This window comes from Hippoglossus hippoglossus, chromosome 14, assembly GCF_009819705.1.
Source record: "Hippoglossus hippoglossus isolate fHipHip1 chromosome 14, fHipHip1.pri, whole genome shotgun sequence".
Taxonomy (NCBI): Eukaryota; Metazoa; Chordata; class Actinopteri; order Pleuronectiformes; family Pleuronectidae; genus Hippoglossus; species Hippoglossus hippoglossus.
This window is the reverse complement of record NC_047164.1, coordinates 16,720,022-16,739,313: the sequence shown is the minus strand read 5'-3', so window position 1 is coordinate 16,739,313 and position 19,292 is coordinate 16,720,022. Positions and strand designations below refer to the sequence as shown.

Sequence of the window (19,292 nt, the reverse complement as noted above, 5' to 3'; positions counted from 1 at the left end):
ACAGGACATTGGCCTCAGAGCAGGAAACTAAGGCGAAAGAAGTACAAACAGCCCGGAGGAAAACCACGGACCCACGGGAGTTTCTGATCTCAGAGGCTAGTCTTATTTAGATGAGTCGTTCACAATGAGGATCTCTTGGCAGTGTATTTGTTGGCGAGGAACTGAGAGCAGCACCTGGGGGGGTGACAAGCACAAGATATTCAAAAGATCACAAATAATTAAACCGTGTGTGGTGTTAGTCTCCAACTTTCATTTTGTTTTCACAGTGTGCTCTGGGGCACAGCACAACCACATTTATAACAGTGCAATTAACAGGAAGTTGTGGATAGTACCAGTTCTTTCAGGTGATTTAACAAATTACTGAGGTAGCAGCGACCATAAAAAACGTAATGTTAATATTTAGTAACCAAAACAGATTCCTACTGTAGCAGGAACTACCTCAGGCTGTATGCCTGTCTGTCTAGCATCAAATATGAGCAAAATGCAGTAATGACACTTTACATGTTTGTAGTTGAGATCAAAACGACTGAAACGATTATCTTGAAGCTTGGTGGAAGGGGGGGGGGAGTGTATGGGCCAAGGAAGAACTAATTCAATTCCTCATAAAGGGGCTGATCCAGGAATTGTTTTATCATTTTCTTTAACATCTTCCACTGATTTCCCAGAGTATAACGCAGGTAATAAACAAGTCATATTTAGGGGACTGATTTCTATTCCCTCTTTAACACCATAATTAGCAGGTATACACAGGTTTTTTTGAATGTGGGTATTCCTGCTAAAATAAGGCGAGTGAATCCTTTCCCATTGCCAGTAGAGGAGTTCTGTATTTTTCCCCAGTGAGTCATGTTCAATGTCACGAACGAGCCAGAAACTGAGAAGCTCTCTCGCCCCGCTGTCTTGCATTGCTGTTATATTTAGCATTATGCTCTGCTGCTGCACGTTGTTCCCAGAATGTACAAATCAATAAGAACACAAACGTTCCGGGATATTCAGGTGCACATGGGCGGAAGCTCAAGGCTCGTCATAACGTCACGCCAGGAAAGGTGCAGCATCATAGACTGCGAAGAAATTAGCACGTTCACCCAGGCGTTGCTATCACTGCTGATCAAAGCCAATAAAAACACGTGTTAGTGGATATTAGTGGGGGGGTTTTGACCATTGGAAAAGCTGTTAACGAGAGTGTGTAATTTCCTGCAGCTTGATTGAATTGAGGAGAGATGTTGGGACTTGGCACAGGTATCAGTTTGAGTGCCACTCTAGTTTTGTTATCTGTTCCGGGTCATGCTTTGAGTTGCTGCCGCACTAAATCAATACATTACTGTGCTTTAATAAGACCATGTCAACTTAAACAATTGAAAATGGCGACTGAATAAATTAAGTCCGTGGTAGTTCTTTTCCAGAGATGAGTAGAAAAAGGTTGAAGACAGTGTCAGGGGTGTAGGAGGATCCTCCAGGCAAAGAACCGGCTACCTTTGCTGCAGAGGCATATAGTGATCGATCCATCTCAGTTGTGTGTGTATGTGTGGTGTGCAGGAGTGTGAATGTATGTGTCTGCCTATGCAAAGGTGTGCTGACCTGTGAACTGCAGGCCCACAGGCACTTGTTAGAGCTCTGAGTAGCTCCCCTCCCCCGGGGGTTGCAAACCACGCTCGCGGCCTCACAGCACCACAGGAAAACAGCGAGTAAACAAGGGAAGCAATTATGAATCGCAGCTCTCAGCAAACAATTCGAAAGCACACACGGAAAACAAGCTTTCGCTAACATCATTACATATGCATGTATGCACGTTCAGTCAGGACCAAACAATTCCAGCAACGTCCACAGGGGTTTGAGAGACAAGAGAGATACAGTCTCAGCTTTTCTACCTTAACTGTTCCTGGTGGGGAAAAAAAACTTCTTAGGGGCATTTTTCAGGAAATAATGATCTCAACAACACTGGTGTGAAGCAATATCCATTTGTTAAAACTCATTTCAACGTGGACTGACTGGGGATGCTTACGATGCACAAAACTTAAGTTCTGGTTTTGCATCCTACCCTTTCAGAACATGGATGTATATATACACACAACCATAAACTGTAAGTAAGAAATGAAATTATGCAGGATAATTGAGCAAGAAACCATCATACCTGTAAAAAGAGTAGTTTCAGCAGATTCTCAGTGAGTATGAATGACACACATGGTGAACACATTTATTTCACCCTATTTCTTACCCTTATGCTGGCGTGCTCCACCAAATAAAGAACATTTACAGGGGATGCTCTCCTAGCAGAATGGTCTCCAGTAAAGCTTATTAGTCGCATTATTTCTAAGAAAGCACAGAAGGAACCTGACAGTTCAATCCAACAAACAAAGGAAGCTCTTCGCCAATACAAAGATGTCTTATCAGCCCCATCATCCATGGCGAGGAAGGCCTCATTAGCCGCAAGACTCGGCCCATCACTGTCACATCACAAAGGCTATGGGGAGTCTTGTTAGCGTAGGGGACGGCGCAGCAGGCCCCCAAATTGGCCATCATTACCTAAGGTCCAGTATTCTGTAACTGGTGTTGTGCAGTATTCTGGGTCACAACAGTAAACCTCTTGTAGCCTTGAGTGTCAGTCGACCCAAGCAGCACGAGTAAGTACATGTGAACTCTGACCCGCGCACAACTAACTCCAACAGGCCAGCCAGATGTCTCGGTTAAACTGTTCCCTGTGGGGCTGCTGCACACACCAGTGATGGAATTAGGCTGCGTTCTGCTGGGTCTCTGAGCCCCTCTTGTACTTACTTCTCTGCTGGTAAGAAATGGATGAGGTGCTCCATGAAGGTAAAACAATCCTCGGAGGATCTCGGCCACTTATTGCTAAAGTAATTAACCTAGTTATTTTCCTCGTCCAGTTATGAAGATATTGACCTGTACTCTGAAAGTGCAGGTGTGATACGACCGTCATCCAGAGAGAATAGCAGGATGGGCCATTCTTTTATTTTCCCATGTTTCCTTTTTTTTATGGATAATGTTTACAGACCATCAAACAAAGCAGGTAGAGCGGCGAGCCAAGTCGCAGCGTCACTCTGGGGACGCATAATTATATGATCCGCGGGACGAAAAGGACAAAGCCATCTCGACACGAGCATATGCTTTTAATGGCAATCATTTAGATTATTATGTATCATCCAATTACCACGGGCAGATTTATTGTGGGGAGATTAAACTCTCAACAAAGGTGCCCCTTAGCTCTGAGTGTGATGAAGTGTCTTTAAAAAGCACGGCTTTCAGACCACGGCGTTTTAATGAGGGACCAGTGTACCTTTTTTTTAATGCTGCAGTCAAGATACCATACAAGGGAATCAGTTTGGGAGCATCGAGCACAAACAGGGTGGGAAAAAAAACATGTCATTATTCTGAGTGTAACTTGTTAAGCGGGGATAATTTTCAAGGATGGGCACGTAAACCTGGCAGCCATCCCAGTTATAATGTCCCTGTAATGTATGGGTGGTGGGAAGAGGATATGGTCCACACACACTCTCTCACAGGTTCAAACTGGGCCACTGAAATCTACAGCTACTATACAGCTTGTGACATTTATCCCACCGCACATGTTTTGGCTAAAAACTGCATTACTGGGCCAGTCAGGGAGAATGTGTCCACTGCTACTGAAGCTCAGTGGTTAAGACGACCACTGAATACTCTTAGCATCTGGGCTATTTCATGTCAGGGGCCCTTAATGGGAATAAAATAACTGTTAGCGGTAATTAAAAGGTTGATTTGAACTTTGAGGTCTCTGTTGCCGGTTTGCATTTTGAGAAAATATATGATGAGCAGGCACCAATGGTTCAACTTTAACTGCAAATTAACATGTTTAATAATAATGAATAATAAAGGGTCAGAGGGAATAATTCTGACAAAAGCACAAACCTTCTTCCTGAAAAGTCCCTGAATTTGCGCGTCTACCGAGTTTGTCGGTTTGGAAATTTAGAGACAACGAAATGGAAAATAGGCGTCACACGTATTTTAGTACTCTTGATGTGGATAGGCAAGACTGAGTGTGTTTCCTTTTTTGAGTTACCACTGACGTTAAAGAGAGGAGTCGCTAAGAGCCTGTGTTGTATCCACATGTTAACACTGTACCTCTCCTCCTCCTCCTCCTCCTCTGGCTCTGGGAAGAACATTATCTTCGTTAAGTCTTATATAAATAAACCTTTTTACAACATGTTAATCTCAAAGAATGGATTCAAATCCAAGAATTAGGGCGTGTTAAAGCCACATGTGTTCTGATGTGGGCAGATTTATTCCAGCCCTCGTGATATAAGAGAAAATAAAGCTTGAAGAAGTATCTCTCTATTCAGTCAAAGGAAGTCTAGCAGAAAAGGCCATCACTCAGTGTCAGACACTGGTGCTGAAAACATTTTTTCACTCTGTGGCCACAGTTAATGTTACTGACAGCTGTCTTTGTCTGACACAGTGAACAAGACTTCTGCCCGTCGGGAATATGAGGGATTCTTGACTTGAGGGTTTTCTTGTGTACTGAAGTTCCTCGAGTCATAGCCTTCGATTTTTTTTGGGATTATTGGTAAATAGTATGAGAACAATAGGATTTTGTATGTTTTCATTTAATACTTGCTTTAGCTCTGGAATCCATACTGTGGTTTAGCATGTGTTTAAAAAACAGTGGAGGGATTTTGTCATTATTCCCTCTAGGCCTGTGCCTTGTATTCAAATGTCTGCATTATTTGGGGACAATCAATAAACTCCTCCCATAGGTGGAGTCCTTCAAAATTAAAAAAGATTTAACATTTCAGACTCAACCACCTTGTTCCCAACACCACATCCAAATATATAAAGAATATATGTGATTGAATAGGATCTGGGTGGACACAATCGTTCCAAGCTTTTAATCTCTGATTCCTGATGGGTGGAGGATGTCTTCTGAGGGAGTTCAATGGCTACATCTGCAAAGGGTGGTGCTTGACTGGAACAAAGTGGCTAACACGTGCTGTGACAAAAGTGTGTAAATATGGATGTAATTTTATAATCTAAAATATGTTATGAGTGCAAAACTTCCTTAGGCAACTGATCATCTCACCAAATTAGCCCTGCAGTTAAAAAAAACAGCCTGCTGGCTAAAACTAGCACACTTACAGGGATTTGGATTAATGTGCATGAATAGATCAATTAAAAAATATATATTTACACTATATCCAAACAGTGAAGTCACTTATTGAAATAGCTTTTCTTATTTTTCAACCTTGACAAAGTGAATGCAATTGTCTATTTCTGAATCCAGCGAGTAGAGACAACGTGTGGATGGAGTCTTCTTTCTACCCAGTGAAAGTAACACACCCTCACTGGTGCAGAGGGAGTATCCAAGGTAAGTCTCTCTGTTCCTCATTAACCTGCAGCTCATGTTAAGTACGCACCCACCGATGCAACCGATTTTATCACACACACACATTCAAACAACACAATCTTAACACAAACCTGACTCTCCCTGTTTTTTTCTATTCAGACACTCACTGTGGAAACTCATTTCCACAGTGAGTGTGTGATAAGACTTACAAGAGGGCCTGTGTCCCACTGGTCTGCAGCAATTATAGATAGATGGGTCACTTTCAGCGTGCAGGCGGAAAGCAGCAGGGGTCAAGGGCCACAACCTGATCCTGCTGCACAGAGGGAAGGTGACCTCAGATACCCACAGGGGGGCTGAGACAGGTCAAACTTTGCAAATGTATCACCACTGCAGTTTTGAATTGCTCACAAGCAGCACAGAAATGGAGATTTCTTAAAAAGAAAAAAAAGATGTGTTTGGCAATTGATCAGCTCGTACCTGAACAAATCTGCAGAAGTGCCAGTAGACAGTAAACTGCCCACAGACGGACAGGCATCCTTCACGCGCAGCTGGAAACGGTGTAAATCCAGTGAGAATGCGCGCTGGTTGTCTGTTTCATCTAAATCTCAACTTCTAAGCGCTGTGCGGGCGGCGGTGGGTTCGGATCCGGCCGGGGGGTGGGGGGTTTCCTGAACTCCGCAGTGATACAGAAAAATAATGTTCAGAGCTGCTCCCCGGACAGTGGACCGCTGCTGCTGGAACCAAAGTTCACCCCGGTCGGAGGCATCGCTGCGGGTTTTAATCCACTCGGTCCCGCACTTGGATCCTCGCGCTCCTGACGAACTCCTCTCTCCAAAATGCCGAGAACTTGGCGGAACGCATCGGCCATGAGATGACTGCTGTTATAGTTCCACGAGGAGGAGAAGCGTCCACTTGCGTTCACTTTAACGTGTTAAACGTGTAGTTGTATCCCCCCCCCCTCTCCTCTCTCTCTCTCTCTCTCTCTCTCTCTCTCTCTCTCTCTCTCTCTCTCTCTCTCTCTCTCTCTCTCTCTCTCGCGCCGGGTTGGGTTTGGTGGGACTGGCGCTTGGTTGGATGGAGGCGCCGTGCGTCTCTGCGCGCAGCAGCAGCTCAGCTCAGCTCTGCTCTGCTTTTCCTACAGAGGCTTTTTTTTCTGCTGCGCGGAGGAGATTCCTGCGAGTCAGGCACCATCTAACCGCACAAGGATTCACGTGCACAACGCGAGACTCCGCTGGGTTTGTGCATCAAGCTCGAAAACAAAAAGGACTCAGCAGCCTCATAAATGTTGGAAAGAATCACTGCAAACCAGTGGATGTTTATAGGGTTTAATTGTCTGAGGGATTAAATATAAAAGACAATGTGTCACAGTGTCTATTCAAATGTAAGTTTGCAGAATGGCTGTCAGTCAAATTGGCTGCACCACTAAAGCACAAGGTGAAAAAGGGCAGATTCCTGACCCCAAACTAGACTTTAAAGAGTGTGTCTACTGTGAATATTGGCTATAATATGACCATTGGACTATTTATACCCTTCTATCAACAGAGAGAGACGCGCACTCCCTATGTGTCCTTATTAAAACCTTGAAGGGGACAAGCTCATGCAACACATGGAAAAAATTACTAAATTGAGCCATGATGAGCCATGTGGCTTTATCCACACAGGAAAAGCAACAGCGCTGTGTCATCTTCTTCCCATGAGGAAAAATCGATCAGGTTTCCTCACTGTGACCTCTCAACATGCCACAGGGGAAATTAGAGGAGATTTTAATAGAAACAAATGATCCAATATATTCTGCATTGGTATCAAACATGTTGAAGTAATAATCGCATCTGTGATACTGTGCTTCAATCGGATATACTTTGAAGTGAGAAAGATTAATCAGTTTTAAAGTTCATAGTTTCATCACAGGACAGAGAGAAAGAGACGTCTTGTGTTTGTCTGAGGAGGTCAGCACTCCCTCTGCTGGCTGCTGAGCTGCAGCACAGTCTGGTGTGAGGCCGACTGGAACAGCAGGGAAAGCTCAGTGTTTAATTCAAGGCGAGTTTTTTTCATTTTGTGATGCCTACACTGTCGATATCTGCCAATATATATTACCAATGCCTGCAGTATTATAACCACTGCTGTTACAAAGGGTCAAAATCGTTGCTCGGTTTTATTTTGAAATACACTACTGATAGACGTTTAAATGAATTGTCCCTATTTCTGCAAACGCCACAGAAAGATCTGCACAGTCACATAAGAAAAGATGGACTGCGGGTTGCATGGAACTAAAGTTAAGTATCATGGTTAGCCATATGAATCCTTTCTACTATACAAAGCATAGACTTGAAAAAAAACAAACATTCCATCACATGTCCAGCCAAACAAAAGATCGAATCAAACGACTTCAAACGGTCTGATTGACTCACACGGCCACAGACACAACAGTGAGGCGTCTGCTCTTTAAAGTCTCATTCAGATCCAAGACCAAGTTGATGCACTCAGCCCTCCCCTTGCCCCTCTCGCCTCAAATCCTTGAATCGGTCATTGTGGGACCACTCGCCGCTCCGCTGAACGCAGCCGGCCCTCTAAGCAGAGACATCACAGCTTGTAAACAACCAGTAAAACAGGGAGAATTACAGTCCGCCTCATCACAAGCACTTCAGTGGCTTTCTAAAATATGCACTCCCCCTGCAAGCACATCTTCTCCCCTTTTTTCTCTCTTGGATTTTCCATGTTGTTTCTTTTCACTGTTCAGCAGACGCGTTGCTGGAATATACGAGCTTGTGTCCTCTTATTATTCAGGCTTAACTACGTTATTGCTGCACATTGCTGTTGTGTTTATTTCCCCCCACAGTCTCTGTTAATATTATGTCCATGTTTTGCATGTTAGTATCATCCCCACTGTATGACTCTGGCAGCCCACTTGGCTGAGGCCAACAGGCAACAGCACAATAACACTGTGGAGGAAAATATGGTCCAGGTCATGTCATGACTACATAATTAGTCTAAAGCCATATCGTTATTAGGAATTAGCTGGCAACCATAACAGTAGGGCTGAAGAACAAATAACAAGGGGATATGGATTCACAGGAAGAGCTCTTGCTTTATGCACACGCGGCCTCAACATAACAACAGATGCAGCGCTCACAGCTAAATGCAGGGTTTGTAAAAAAAAATCCACAGCACATTTCACAGTTGGTTAAAATCCAAAGCATCCCCAACACCGATATTTGCAGGAGCAGATGGTGAAAAATGGACACAAAGACACGCACGTTTTCATGGCAACACCGTGCATAATATGGCAAGGATCTCAGTGAGACGGTGCCAAGCACTGAGACCCTTTTTCTTTTTTTTCTTTTTTTTCTTCATTAAAGTAGTTCTCCAGTTGGTTTTGAGCCAGGGGAGAAAATCTCTTCAAAAAAACAAAGCACAGAGCCAAATCCCCCCCAAAAATATTTATGAAGGAATAAATAATTTGGAATCTCCACAGAGCAACACACTTGGCCCTCAGCTACTCCTCTATTAGTCACAACTGTGTCCATTTAAAAATACAAACAGGCTTTCAAATCACCCTCGCTGAAATCATCTGTCTATACCTGGTGTCAGAGTATCAGGCAGGTGGACCGATGACCTGGGTGGATGTATTAATGGATGGATGTGAATGTAACGCGCCATTAGCTGCTTCTCCCACAGCTTTTATTTCTACACCCTTCCATTTCCTCAACCTCCCAATCTCTGCATGATTTGTGACAGCTCTTTGGGTCCATCATGTCCCCCCACTTGTTGATACCTCAGCGCCTCTCGCTGCACATCCCCACAGTCGCTCTGGATCACACAGAGTTTCCAAGCGGAATGATTTCGTCACATTCGCCAGCCACTGGGGGAAAAGCTGATGCAACCGACACGCCGCCGCTTGCTCCTCTTGACCTCCCTCCAATTTGGCAAACTGGCAGCCACCCTGACGGTCCTCATTAGCTGCTACGACTTGGACATCCGTTCAACTGCTCGCAATGTCGCTGTCATCTTTTTCATTTTTTCTGGGTCAGAGAGATTTGAGATACCAAAACGGCGTCTCATCTCGAGGGATGAAACAGCATCAGATGGAACCCAAGAAGCTCCGTTTATTCCATTCAAGTAAAGAGGAAACATCTTTATGGAGTGCCTTTAAGGATGAAAGGGCCAAAGATATTTCTACTTTATCATTTAATTTTCTTCCTTGTGTTATCTAAAATGGGCTCCAGGTGTCGGAGAGACTGTTCAGCATATAAACTGAATGTTATAATCTCCCAGCCAAAGAGGCTGCAGACGGAGAGAGGAGCTCTTCGACTTAAAGCTTTGTTCTATCACAATACGCCCCATGTCAGACTCCTTACCATGAAATATCAAAGCGAAGGCAGAGGGCCATTGGAGTGCATTGGCTTTGGACACAGCACTCATGGTCTACAGCTGCTGAACTGGCATTAAAGTGGTATTAGAGTCTTTGTCAGCGAAAGGAAACATCGTCCTCTTCCTGGGAATTGGATTCAATATTGTCTCTTTCAATGGACAAATACAGACTCAGCACAACCTACAGCAGCACGTCACCGACTGACGCCTTCATCGAGGCTTATTTCAGAGATTCCTTTAGACCTTTTTAACAATAATATAGCAACGATTGATAAACTCTTAAAAAAGAGACTAAACAGCACATCATTTAACTTGAAGGTGCAAGAGCACAGAACACATCCGACTGATAACACATAGTAAGGTGCAAAGTGCTAAACGTTGGTGAGTCATATCAACCATTTTCGCAGTAATCACATTCAGAAGAAGGATCCTACCTTTGTATCCAACGTCTTGTTCGGGTGCAGATGTTTGGGCGATGACTTCACGGTTCTCTCTGTGTTTATCTGTAGCTGTTTGCACGGGAACAACAACAGCGAGTTAGAAAATAATTAAAAACAAATTACAGAATTGGCAAGAGGAAGAATATTCTTGATTTATATATTCATTTTAGCAAAGAGTGCATTAGCAAATACACTTATGTCCTGCAAATCGAGGATGACTCATTAAGTTGAAGTTTGTTTGATTTTGTCATGAATATATTAACTTCAATGATTGTATTTGGTGAATAGATACTAAGCACATTTTAAGATAATCAATATTGTAATGGATTAAATTTAAATCTCTTTTGAAACATCTCTGAAACTACAGAGTGATAATGGAAATTTTGCTAAGCAACCAATAAACTTTATATTTAAGTTGGCAAATTGTTAATAATTTTTAAATAAATGATATTTTTGGAAATGTTATGTTCAGTACTCATACATTTTTAATAACATGAACCAACTTTATTTTTCAATTACGCAAAAATCATCACTTTCTAATATTCTACTCTGTTTCCACTGGCTGTGGGTTTGATGAGGCTTACAGAAATGGATATTGTTAAAAAGCACCACTAGAGGGAGCCACCACTTATTCATTACACTGGAATGTAACCCAAAAAATCCGCAACAAAGCACAGGACGCTTTTGATAATGACAAGTTGGTGCATGGGTCGTGATCTGGTATGTTGTTAACAGGCTTTGAATTAAATTAAATTGAATCAGACATTTAACATCTTGAGAAGAAGTAGAACTATTGATTTTTCGTGTTACACTCTGATATTTACAGCAGTTTATTTTATTTTTAAATGAATCCAGGCAGATGAATGAAACTTAACACTCAGCCAAAGGCAAAAGGGAACTTGACACTTGGATAATTAGTCAAAGATCAGCAAGTACAAAAGATGAGATTGCAAACATACCATGTGCCATCATTTGAAATGTCAGTCCCCTGTGTTTGACTGGGAAACTGAGACAATGTATGATTACATTACAGCTCCCCAGTTGCAGTGGTTGTGCAAACTATCCCGAAGGATCAATCTTAATTTACTGTTTTATGATCATATTAAATCAAATATAGACAAAAGAATGAGCAAATATCCAGCATTGTGTCTTAAAGTTCTCGCCACAAGAGGGCAGCATTGCTGCGCCTATACAGTGCTGAAGTTCTCTTATTCAGATACTAGTTTTAGATAAATAAATTCCAATGAATTAAAGTTACTTATTTATTTATTTATTTATTTGCTCTTCTTTGATCCACATATCTCACCTGATGAAATGTCCATGGTGTGGCCGCGCTGCAGCTGGCTGACATACAGCAGGCTGAAGAGAAGGAAGGTGAGGGGTGACAGTGAAGCCCTCATGGTCCTCAATGGCCCAGCAAGCCTCGAAAAGGCCTGAATAAACCTGGGTGAGAGACATAAATATCATATCAAGACATTTCATATTTACACCTGAGCTGAACTTGAAATGATCCAGGAATAATGATTTTTGCTTCTAATATTTTGAAAAGAAGTCGGAAAAGAAGCTGCTGTGCACTTCTCTGCTAATCAGTGTTACTGTAAAGATACATTACAAGTGTTTTAAGTAATTTCACTCTTCTAGTTTCAAGATGGAAGTGGGTTGAGATACTTGTAGCTTGGAAAGAAATTTAGGTATTGTTGTGCTTGCAAGAAAAGAGTTTTTTTCTGGGAGACAGGACGTGACAGTGACGGTTTTCACACTAGGTGGTTAGCATGCTATCTCCAGTAGAAGCAAATAAGCTATACTGTATAAACAGAACCAAACAGTCAGCATTTCTTTCCATTTCTGTAGATGGGTTTTGGGGAATAAAGAATATGGTTTAAAGCTAAACTTTGATGCTGTGTTTCTGCTGAACTGCTTAGTAAGCAGCTTTTAATGCCAACGTTGACTGTGTAGCATCAGCAAAAATGTACGTGAAGGCCCTTTAATTCTTTTTTTTGTGAATGGTTCTCATTTACAGCGCAGGCGAATTATAATAATTGTGTCATTTCACCTACATACCATTGGATTATGATAATAATCAGACTCTCTCTATGGTCTAACCTGCTGTTGAGTATGTACCACCAAGTCCCTGTGTGAAATTCCACTACAAAGAGGAGGGGCAGACAGATGGACTTTCCTCCCTAAACCCGTCCAGCTTGCTGCTAAACTCTGAGACGGTTTGTTTCAGTCTGATCCAATCCACACATAGAGAGGGGGAGCAGAGGACCAGAGCTTCACTGTTGCTTTTCCTCCCATATTCCAACAGAGTGTGAGCCGCTACAGTCACACAGCCCACATCTGTAATACGCTCTCTGTGTGCTTTGTGCCGAAACCGTGCATGCTTGCTGTTCAAGTTCCCCGCATAAAAATTGCATGTGCTCATACATAAACCAAGTGAAACACCATGCAAACATGCTCACATTTACCTGCTGCACGTCCCGTTCTAAACCCCCAAATACACATCCACACACACATGCACGCGCACACACTCACACAAAACAGAAACCCCTTGTTCTCAAGTGGGAATGGTGATGAGACACAGTGACAGTGCCAGGCGAGAGGAATAGGAAGTCAGTTCTACTGTTCAGCCATCTGTGGTACAAACAGATTTGCAACTCATCCTCGCCGTCTGATGGACGGCCAGATTCCTGGGATGTCTTGGCACCCAGTGACCACCGACTCGATGCGCCACTTTAATTGTTCTGAGAAACGCACACCGACAGCCAACATTGTAAATGTGCCAAAACTGCAAAAAGTGAATGTACTGTGCACCCAGTAATGAGGAGGGTGGGGCTTTTCATTGTTTTGGGAATTGATTAGGCTACAAAAAAAGTGATATGGTGTTAGCTTTCAAAAAACTACGTTTTTCTAAATATGAAATGTGAGGAATCACTGAAGATGTTTGAGGTTTTGGTTTAGTCTTTTTGTTTTTCACAGCTAGAGGGTGATTTGATTGAAATGAGGCTTGGTCAACTAATAATCAAAAATTAAAATACTTGTTTATTTAAGCTTTCTTAAAGTTAGATGACACCAATTGGAACCATTGAAAAAAAAGTAAGATGGATGACTTATTAAGTATTTTAAAAATATTATACATCACTGTATGTACAGATTAATCTTTCATATGTAGGTCGCTGGTGTGAATTTTGCTGTAGCTATGACAGAGTGACTCTAATGATAAAAGGTTATTTAATATACTTTAATTTTAACAATATGCCATCTAAAGTTGGCAATGATGGTCTGTCAGATCACCAATTTGGTCCAAACTGAAATATTGGTTGGCGATCACCTGTCTTTTTCTCTAGCGCCGCCAGTTACCATATGGTTGGCATTTCCTAATTTTAGTGCAACATCTCATCAACTATGAGATGAAATGTGGTACAGACATTCATGGAATGCAGATAATTACTTTTCATCTCGTGAGATTCCCATCAGCCTCAGCTAAACTTTATTTATTAGTAGTATTGGCATTTTGAGCATGTTTTCATTAGTATTTATGTCTGAGCACTGGCATATCTCAGAACAGCCTCACAGACACTAGCAGACTTATTAGACTTTATGTGGCATCACTTGTTGTGTTGTATTTGCCTCATTCTGGATCTACTTTATATTAATTTGTGAAATGTTGTAGGCCAATGCAGATTTGGCATATTTATGTTTATGACACAGCAAAAAAAAAAATATATATATATTTTATAACTCCTACCACAGACTTCACAGTGTTCAATCTAGTAAAGATGCTGATGATTCACAAGATATGAAAGCCGGAACCAGTAATATTCCACGGTTATGTAATAAATTGTAATGTAATATGAATAACATTCATATTGAAATCTGCTGTTACAAAACTCTTTACATGGACATATTACTATAATAATGAGTGAGGAAGATTGCATTTCGTTCGAGGACTGAATATTAAATGTGGGCGGTAATAACATTGCATTGCTTATGGTTTTCTCCTTGTGAAACGTCGTAGGGGGAATGCAGATCGGAGACTGGCAGAAATTGGGTTTAGACGGGGCAAAAAACATAATGAATTCAAGATGTAATTCAAAAATACGCCAGAGGGAGAGAAAATTATATGAGTGAAACAGAAAAAGCACCTGAGTGCGTGTTTATTATGCTGATAACTCCAGCGGAGGAGTGTTATTCTCACACTTATCTGAAATGAAATGAGCAAAAGGAAATGGTTCAAGTGAGGACAAAGAACCAGGTGACGGATGCACAAGGTAAAGATTAGTATAGAATAGTGCAGTCATTACAGACTGAAGTGTAGTACTACTGCTTCATACAGTAAGTTCAATGAATAGAGAATTACATGTATGTTGATCTTACTGTCTTTAGAGTGAAAAAAACCTGCAGACACCCTGTGAGTTCCATCACACGGTGTCATTTACTGTCTACATGCACACTTGCACACATGCACACATGCATGCAGTCACACCCAACACTTGCAAAGTTTCCTTTGACATGACAGTAAAGAAATCTCATCTGCACCGGCTCTGAGCTAATGGGGGAGAGTCTGCAGATCAAAGTAGACAGGAGTGCTGATTTCCTCCCTTCCTTCTTCTGTCTACTGGGGAATAATCACAGCTTACCATCTAACATACTGTCAATATGCCAGAGCGGGAACTCTCCCTATAGCACCGCAGACAGATCACATACTGTAGAAAGCACTGGAGCATGAACAGAAGCAGCTTTCGGCAGATCCCCCGCCTTTCGTTTTCTCTTCTCTTTCTTAAGTGCAATCTTCTGCGCTCGTACAGAGACAAACATGTGCAATGCAATACTTCTTACTAAGTGTACCGTGTCAAAAGGTGTAGGAGGATAATTAAAGTTAATGGATGTATTTGCTGCAACAAAAAGGAGGCATATTTCAATGCACCTCTAGCATCTGAGGGGATATAATACCAACGCAACTATTGCATGTCCCGGCATACTTTTGTGGATTGTTATACACTGATGTGTGTCATGTTACTGCACTTTAAATGTAATACTGTACTGTCAATAAACATGATCATGTTTGAGGGTCAAACACATTCAAATTTCTACATCTATGTGCGCAATATTGACACTAGGCGGGGGTTAATCAGAGGCTCTGTCGCACAACACCAGTGGATGCTGAGTGGAAGCAGGGGGTACAACCAGGAAGTATGATTCACTGACTATTTTCCGCATGAGATCTGGAGTCTAAATCAAGGCCACAGTGGGAGGTATGTGCAGGGAGAGGCTTGCACTGCTGAGACAGTCAGACTCGGATATTTCACATGCTCACGAACCACCCTGCATGAAAAAAAAAAAGTCTGCCAATGGGGTAAAAGAGGATGTACTGTAACATCACACGAGGCTCGCTGCCTGCTCACGTATAAGACTTGAGAGTCCTTATCAGCACCTGGCAGTTATCGCTGACATATGGCAGTGTCTTTTTAGGGGGGAAAAAAGATGAGGGAGACAAATACAGGCTTTCATCACTGCCACTGTAACGCATTAAGGGAGCTATCAGAGCAAGACAAAGGATATTAAAAGTATGAGAGGCACGGTGTCTGGAGCTCATAGTGACAAGTCACCATTGGCTGCATGAGTAGGCATTGTGGAAGAGGAAAAACTAGGCTGAGGAGTAACGGATGATGCCAGGAAGCAGTTGCGAGGGGCAGTGGTCCCAGATGACTGATGTCGATATCAAAATTCAACAGCTAAACCCGCTGTTAGCTGCAATTGACTGTTGGGGCTGGGAATAATGAGGATATTATATGTTTGGTGTAATGTATTAATGACAATAATAATGTGATCAATAATTTGGTTGTTAAGAGGAAAAGAAAAACTGCCGCATAGAAAAGTTTCATCCCTCTCTGACAAACACCTAAGTTAAAGGGATTCTAAAACAAACTAATCCACTGACTTTTAATACGTCCACTCAGAAATGCCAGTTAGGTGCAACTTCATATTTACAATTAAGGTTTAGCCAAACACACTAAATCCACCAGATTAAGTGACCCTTTATGTTTGGATTTGTTTGAAGCTAATTCTCGCAACTGTTCCGTGCACATCCATAGCTTAATCCCTTCAGGGTTTCAAAACCACTGAAGGATTTTCAGAACCAGTAGCCAGAGAATTAAAGGGGAAAACAGACGGTAAAGAGAGAAAAAGCTGAAGATCTTGATTTTGTAGAAATGCAAATTATTTTGCCCTGTAAAAAACAGATGAATAGTTTTACATACTTAGTTTATGGTTCTAATAATAAATCAGTACATTTATTCAGCCGTATTTCCTCCCCCAACATTCAAAATAATCAGAAAAATTATCAAGGTTAAATACATTTGTAATTTGGCAATTGTTTTACCATAAACCTCGAGACATATTGACATTTAAAGTCATTTCAGTAAATTTATGGATGAAAAATCATTACATTTGCTGTAAACCCGACAATCAGTGCTCATTTGGCAACATGCAATCAACCGATTACAAATAAGATCCATGGCAATTTGTGTTTGCCGCAAATAACTTTCAGCACCACAGCACGTGGACAGCATCTGCTCCTGCATGAATCAATGGGCAGGGAAGGGATTCAGTTCTCTCTGAAGCCACCTGCAGCAAAACCATGTGCACTCACGATAGTGAAAATACAATCCAAAAGCCTCAGAAATGCATAGAACTTTGCAACTTACCCCTGCAGGTTGTGCATCCGGTATTATTGTTCCATTTTCCCTGGTAGAACCAAATCTCTGCCACTGTGTGTTTTGCAGGCGTCCAAGTGCAGCCCAACAATGAGAGCAGGGAGAAAAAGAAAAAAAAGGACGGTGTGTTGTGGACCTGCAAAAGAAAAACAATAAAATTAAAGAAAAAAAAATCAAAAGAGGGAGCCCTTGCCGAAGGAAAAGCCTAAATAATCCATCTGTGATCCAGGAGACACTATCAGATGGGGTGCATACAAATCACAAACCTACCTCTGCAGCAACCAAGGTCCAATATCCTCAGGGTCCTAAGGCTGCACTCAGACAATTTACTCTCACAGATTACGCCTGACAACTCACACGCATCAGAAAGTGCTGAATTCCAACAATACAAAATTATCATTTCATTTCATCGTCTCAGACTATAAAAAAAAAAACAAGAGAAAAAAATATTCACATTTTCCAGTTTCTGCTTTTTTTAGTCACAAATGACATCATGGGCTATAGGTTGAGGATTATCCAAAATACTTTCTGTTATATGTTAAAATATATATGTATATATATATATATATATATATATATATGTAAATAAATACAGTGTGTTTGCAGGATTAACACTGTATTGGATGGCTTGACAGAATTTAGACATGTATATATTTTTTTATGTACACTATATATGTGATGGTTTTCCAAATGAAACATCACAGCTCACGCTACCTGCAACAGTGGGTAGAGAATCACAGGATGTTGCTGCAATATGTGGAAACATCCCTGTGTTGTGGTTCACAATCTGCAGCGAGGTATCCCACAGGGTCCACATTTACCTGCAGCAAAACCATTCTGCCTCACACTCTCTCTCTCTCTCTCTCTCTCTCTCTCTCTCTCTCTCTCTCTCTCTCTCTCTCTCTCTCTCTTTAGCTGAGTGAAATTGAAAAGTTTTTTTGCCCATTTATTTTTTGCCTTATTCCTATTCAGGTACATACAGTGGAGGGGCGAGAAAGCACCCACTTCATCACGGAGATAGCAAAGACAAACACCGGCGTGCCAAAAGAGTTTTCAGTCCACATGACTTGCATGTCTGTGGAGCTCGGAACGTTTCTCCTGCAATCCTTGTTATTTATTGATTATTCACCTGCAACAACAATCATAGATGTTTTACATTTTATTGAAAACAGTGTCCACAATGGCTGATGAATGCATCGTCCTCTGTGTAATCATGTCAGCAGAATTGATTCGCAACGCTCGTCAGCAGCTTTCTATTCAGTTCAGTTTACCATATATATCAGGGTTAGGGCCTCAGTGGATTACACCAATCAGGCAACTTAACAGGTATGTTGTTTAGGTATAATGTGCGTTACATTCAGTTCATCCAAACAGAAAACATTTAGTAAGATTTCTGTGCTGTTGTATTTAGTTTGTGGAATCAATCCACGATGAGGCATAATCATTCCCAAATTTACACATTTGTTCCAAACTGACAGAAGGCTTAATGTAAGACCCAAACACACACCTCAGGTCAACAGGCAGCTTGTTCCACAGAACAGGTCCATAGTAACTGAGACCTGGATCTGAATCAGTGTACAACTAGAAAAGCAGTACCTGCGGATCTGAGAGGCCTGACTCGGTTGTATCTAGTGAGTAAGTCAGAAATGTGTTGTGGAGCTAAATCACATTATAAATATGAACACTTAGCTGCTGGCTTCTAGGTATTCTCGCCTACACTTCTTCTCGAGAGAGAGAGGAAAAAATGATGGGTCAGAGTCTGTTGCTGCAATGGAGGAGCATCAGGGCATGTGACCCAAAACAATTTTCTTTTCAACTGCATCCTTATCAGCCGCGCTCTTATCGAGATCCTCCATCGAACTCTAGGAGCGCGGTTTTGAATTAACCTCAAGTCAATATCGTGGTCATCTATCACGCTGACGGGAGCAGAGTGTGACATTGGACAGATAATCATCTCAAGAGAAAAACGTCCTCTCCAGCATGGGACGTTGCTTAACTTTTTCAGTTTGGCCAAGTCAGTTGAAGTTTAAATCTCAGGAGAGATACACAGAGACATCATCAAAAATGTAGTTTCATTGTTGTGTTTACCATCAGTGTTGGTTACGTTGTGATATTTGTTAGACTGCAGTAACATTATATTTCTAATTAATAAAAATATTTCTGCCCCTTTCTCAACTTTGACATCTTATCTTTACCTTCATTATTTAGTGCAATTAGTTGCCATGGTTACTGCAATAACACAACACAACTGCATGAATGATAACTATGTTTACATCAAAGTCATTTTGCAGATTTAAAGATACATAACTGAAACTAAACAAAGTAGTGCATTAGACTATAACATAGCCTGTAAATTACATAGCAGATGTAAGTGTATTTTTAAAAAAGTGAAAACAGTGAAAGAATAAAGCTTAAAATATGATAACTATGTTTACATCA

The 19,292-nt window shown here is 41.5% G+C and overlaps 1 protein-coding gene across 4 annotated transcripts in view; it reads right to left on the bottom strand.

Annotated features, from left to right (window-relative positions):
* Positions 1-17,036, bottom strand: part of LOC117774476 (roundabout homolog 1-like) — a 94,831-nt gene extending 77,795 nt beyond the window's left edge. For 2 of the 4 annotated variants that reach the window (XM_034606936.1, XM_034606935.1), the window contains exons 1-3: positions 16,845-17,036; positions 11,444-11,580; positions 10,132-10,206 (exon numbers count right to left, since the gene is read on the bottom strand). In XM_034606936.1, the coding sequence (XP_034462827.1) occupies positions 10,132-10,206; positions 11,444-11,580; positions 16,845-16,861 (229 nt within the window). In that variant the 5' untranslated portion in view covers positions 16,862-17,036. Of the gene's footprint in view, positions 1-5,806; positions 5,951-10,131; positions 10,207-11,443; positions 11,581-16,844 lie in introns of those variants that run through there. The other 2 variants (XM_034606933.1, XM_034606937.1) reach the window with 2 other exon arrangements.
* Positions 17,037-19,292: the final 2,256 nt, after the last annotated feature.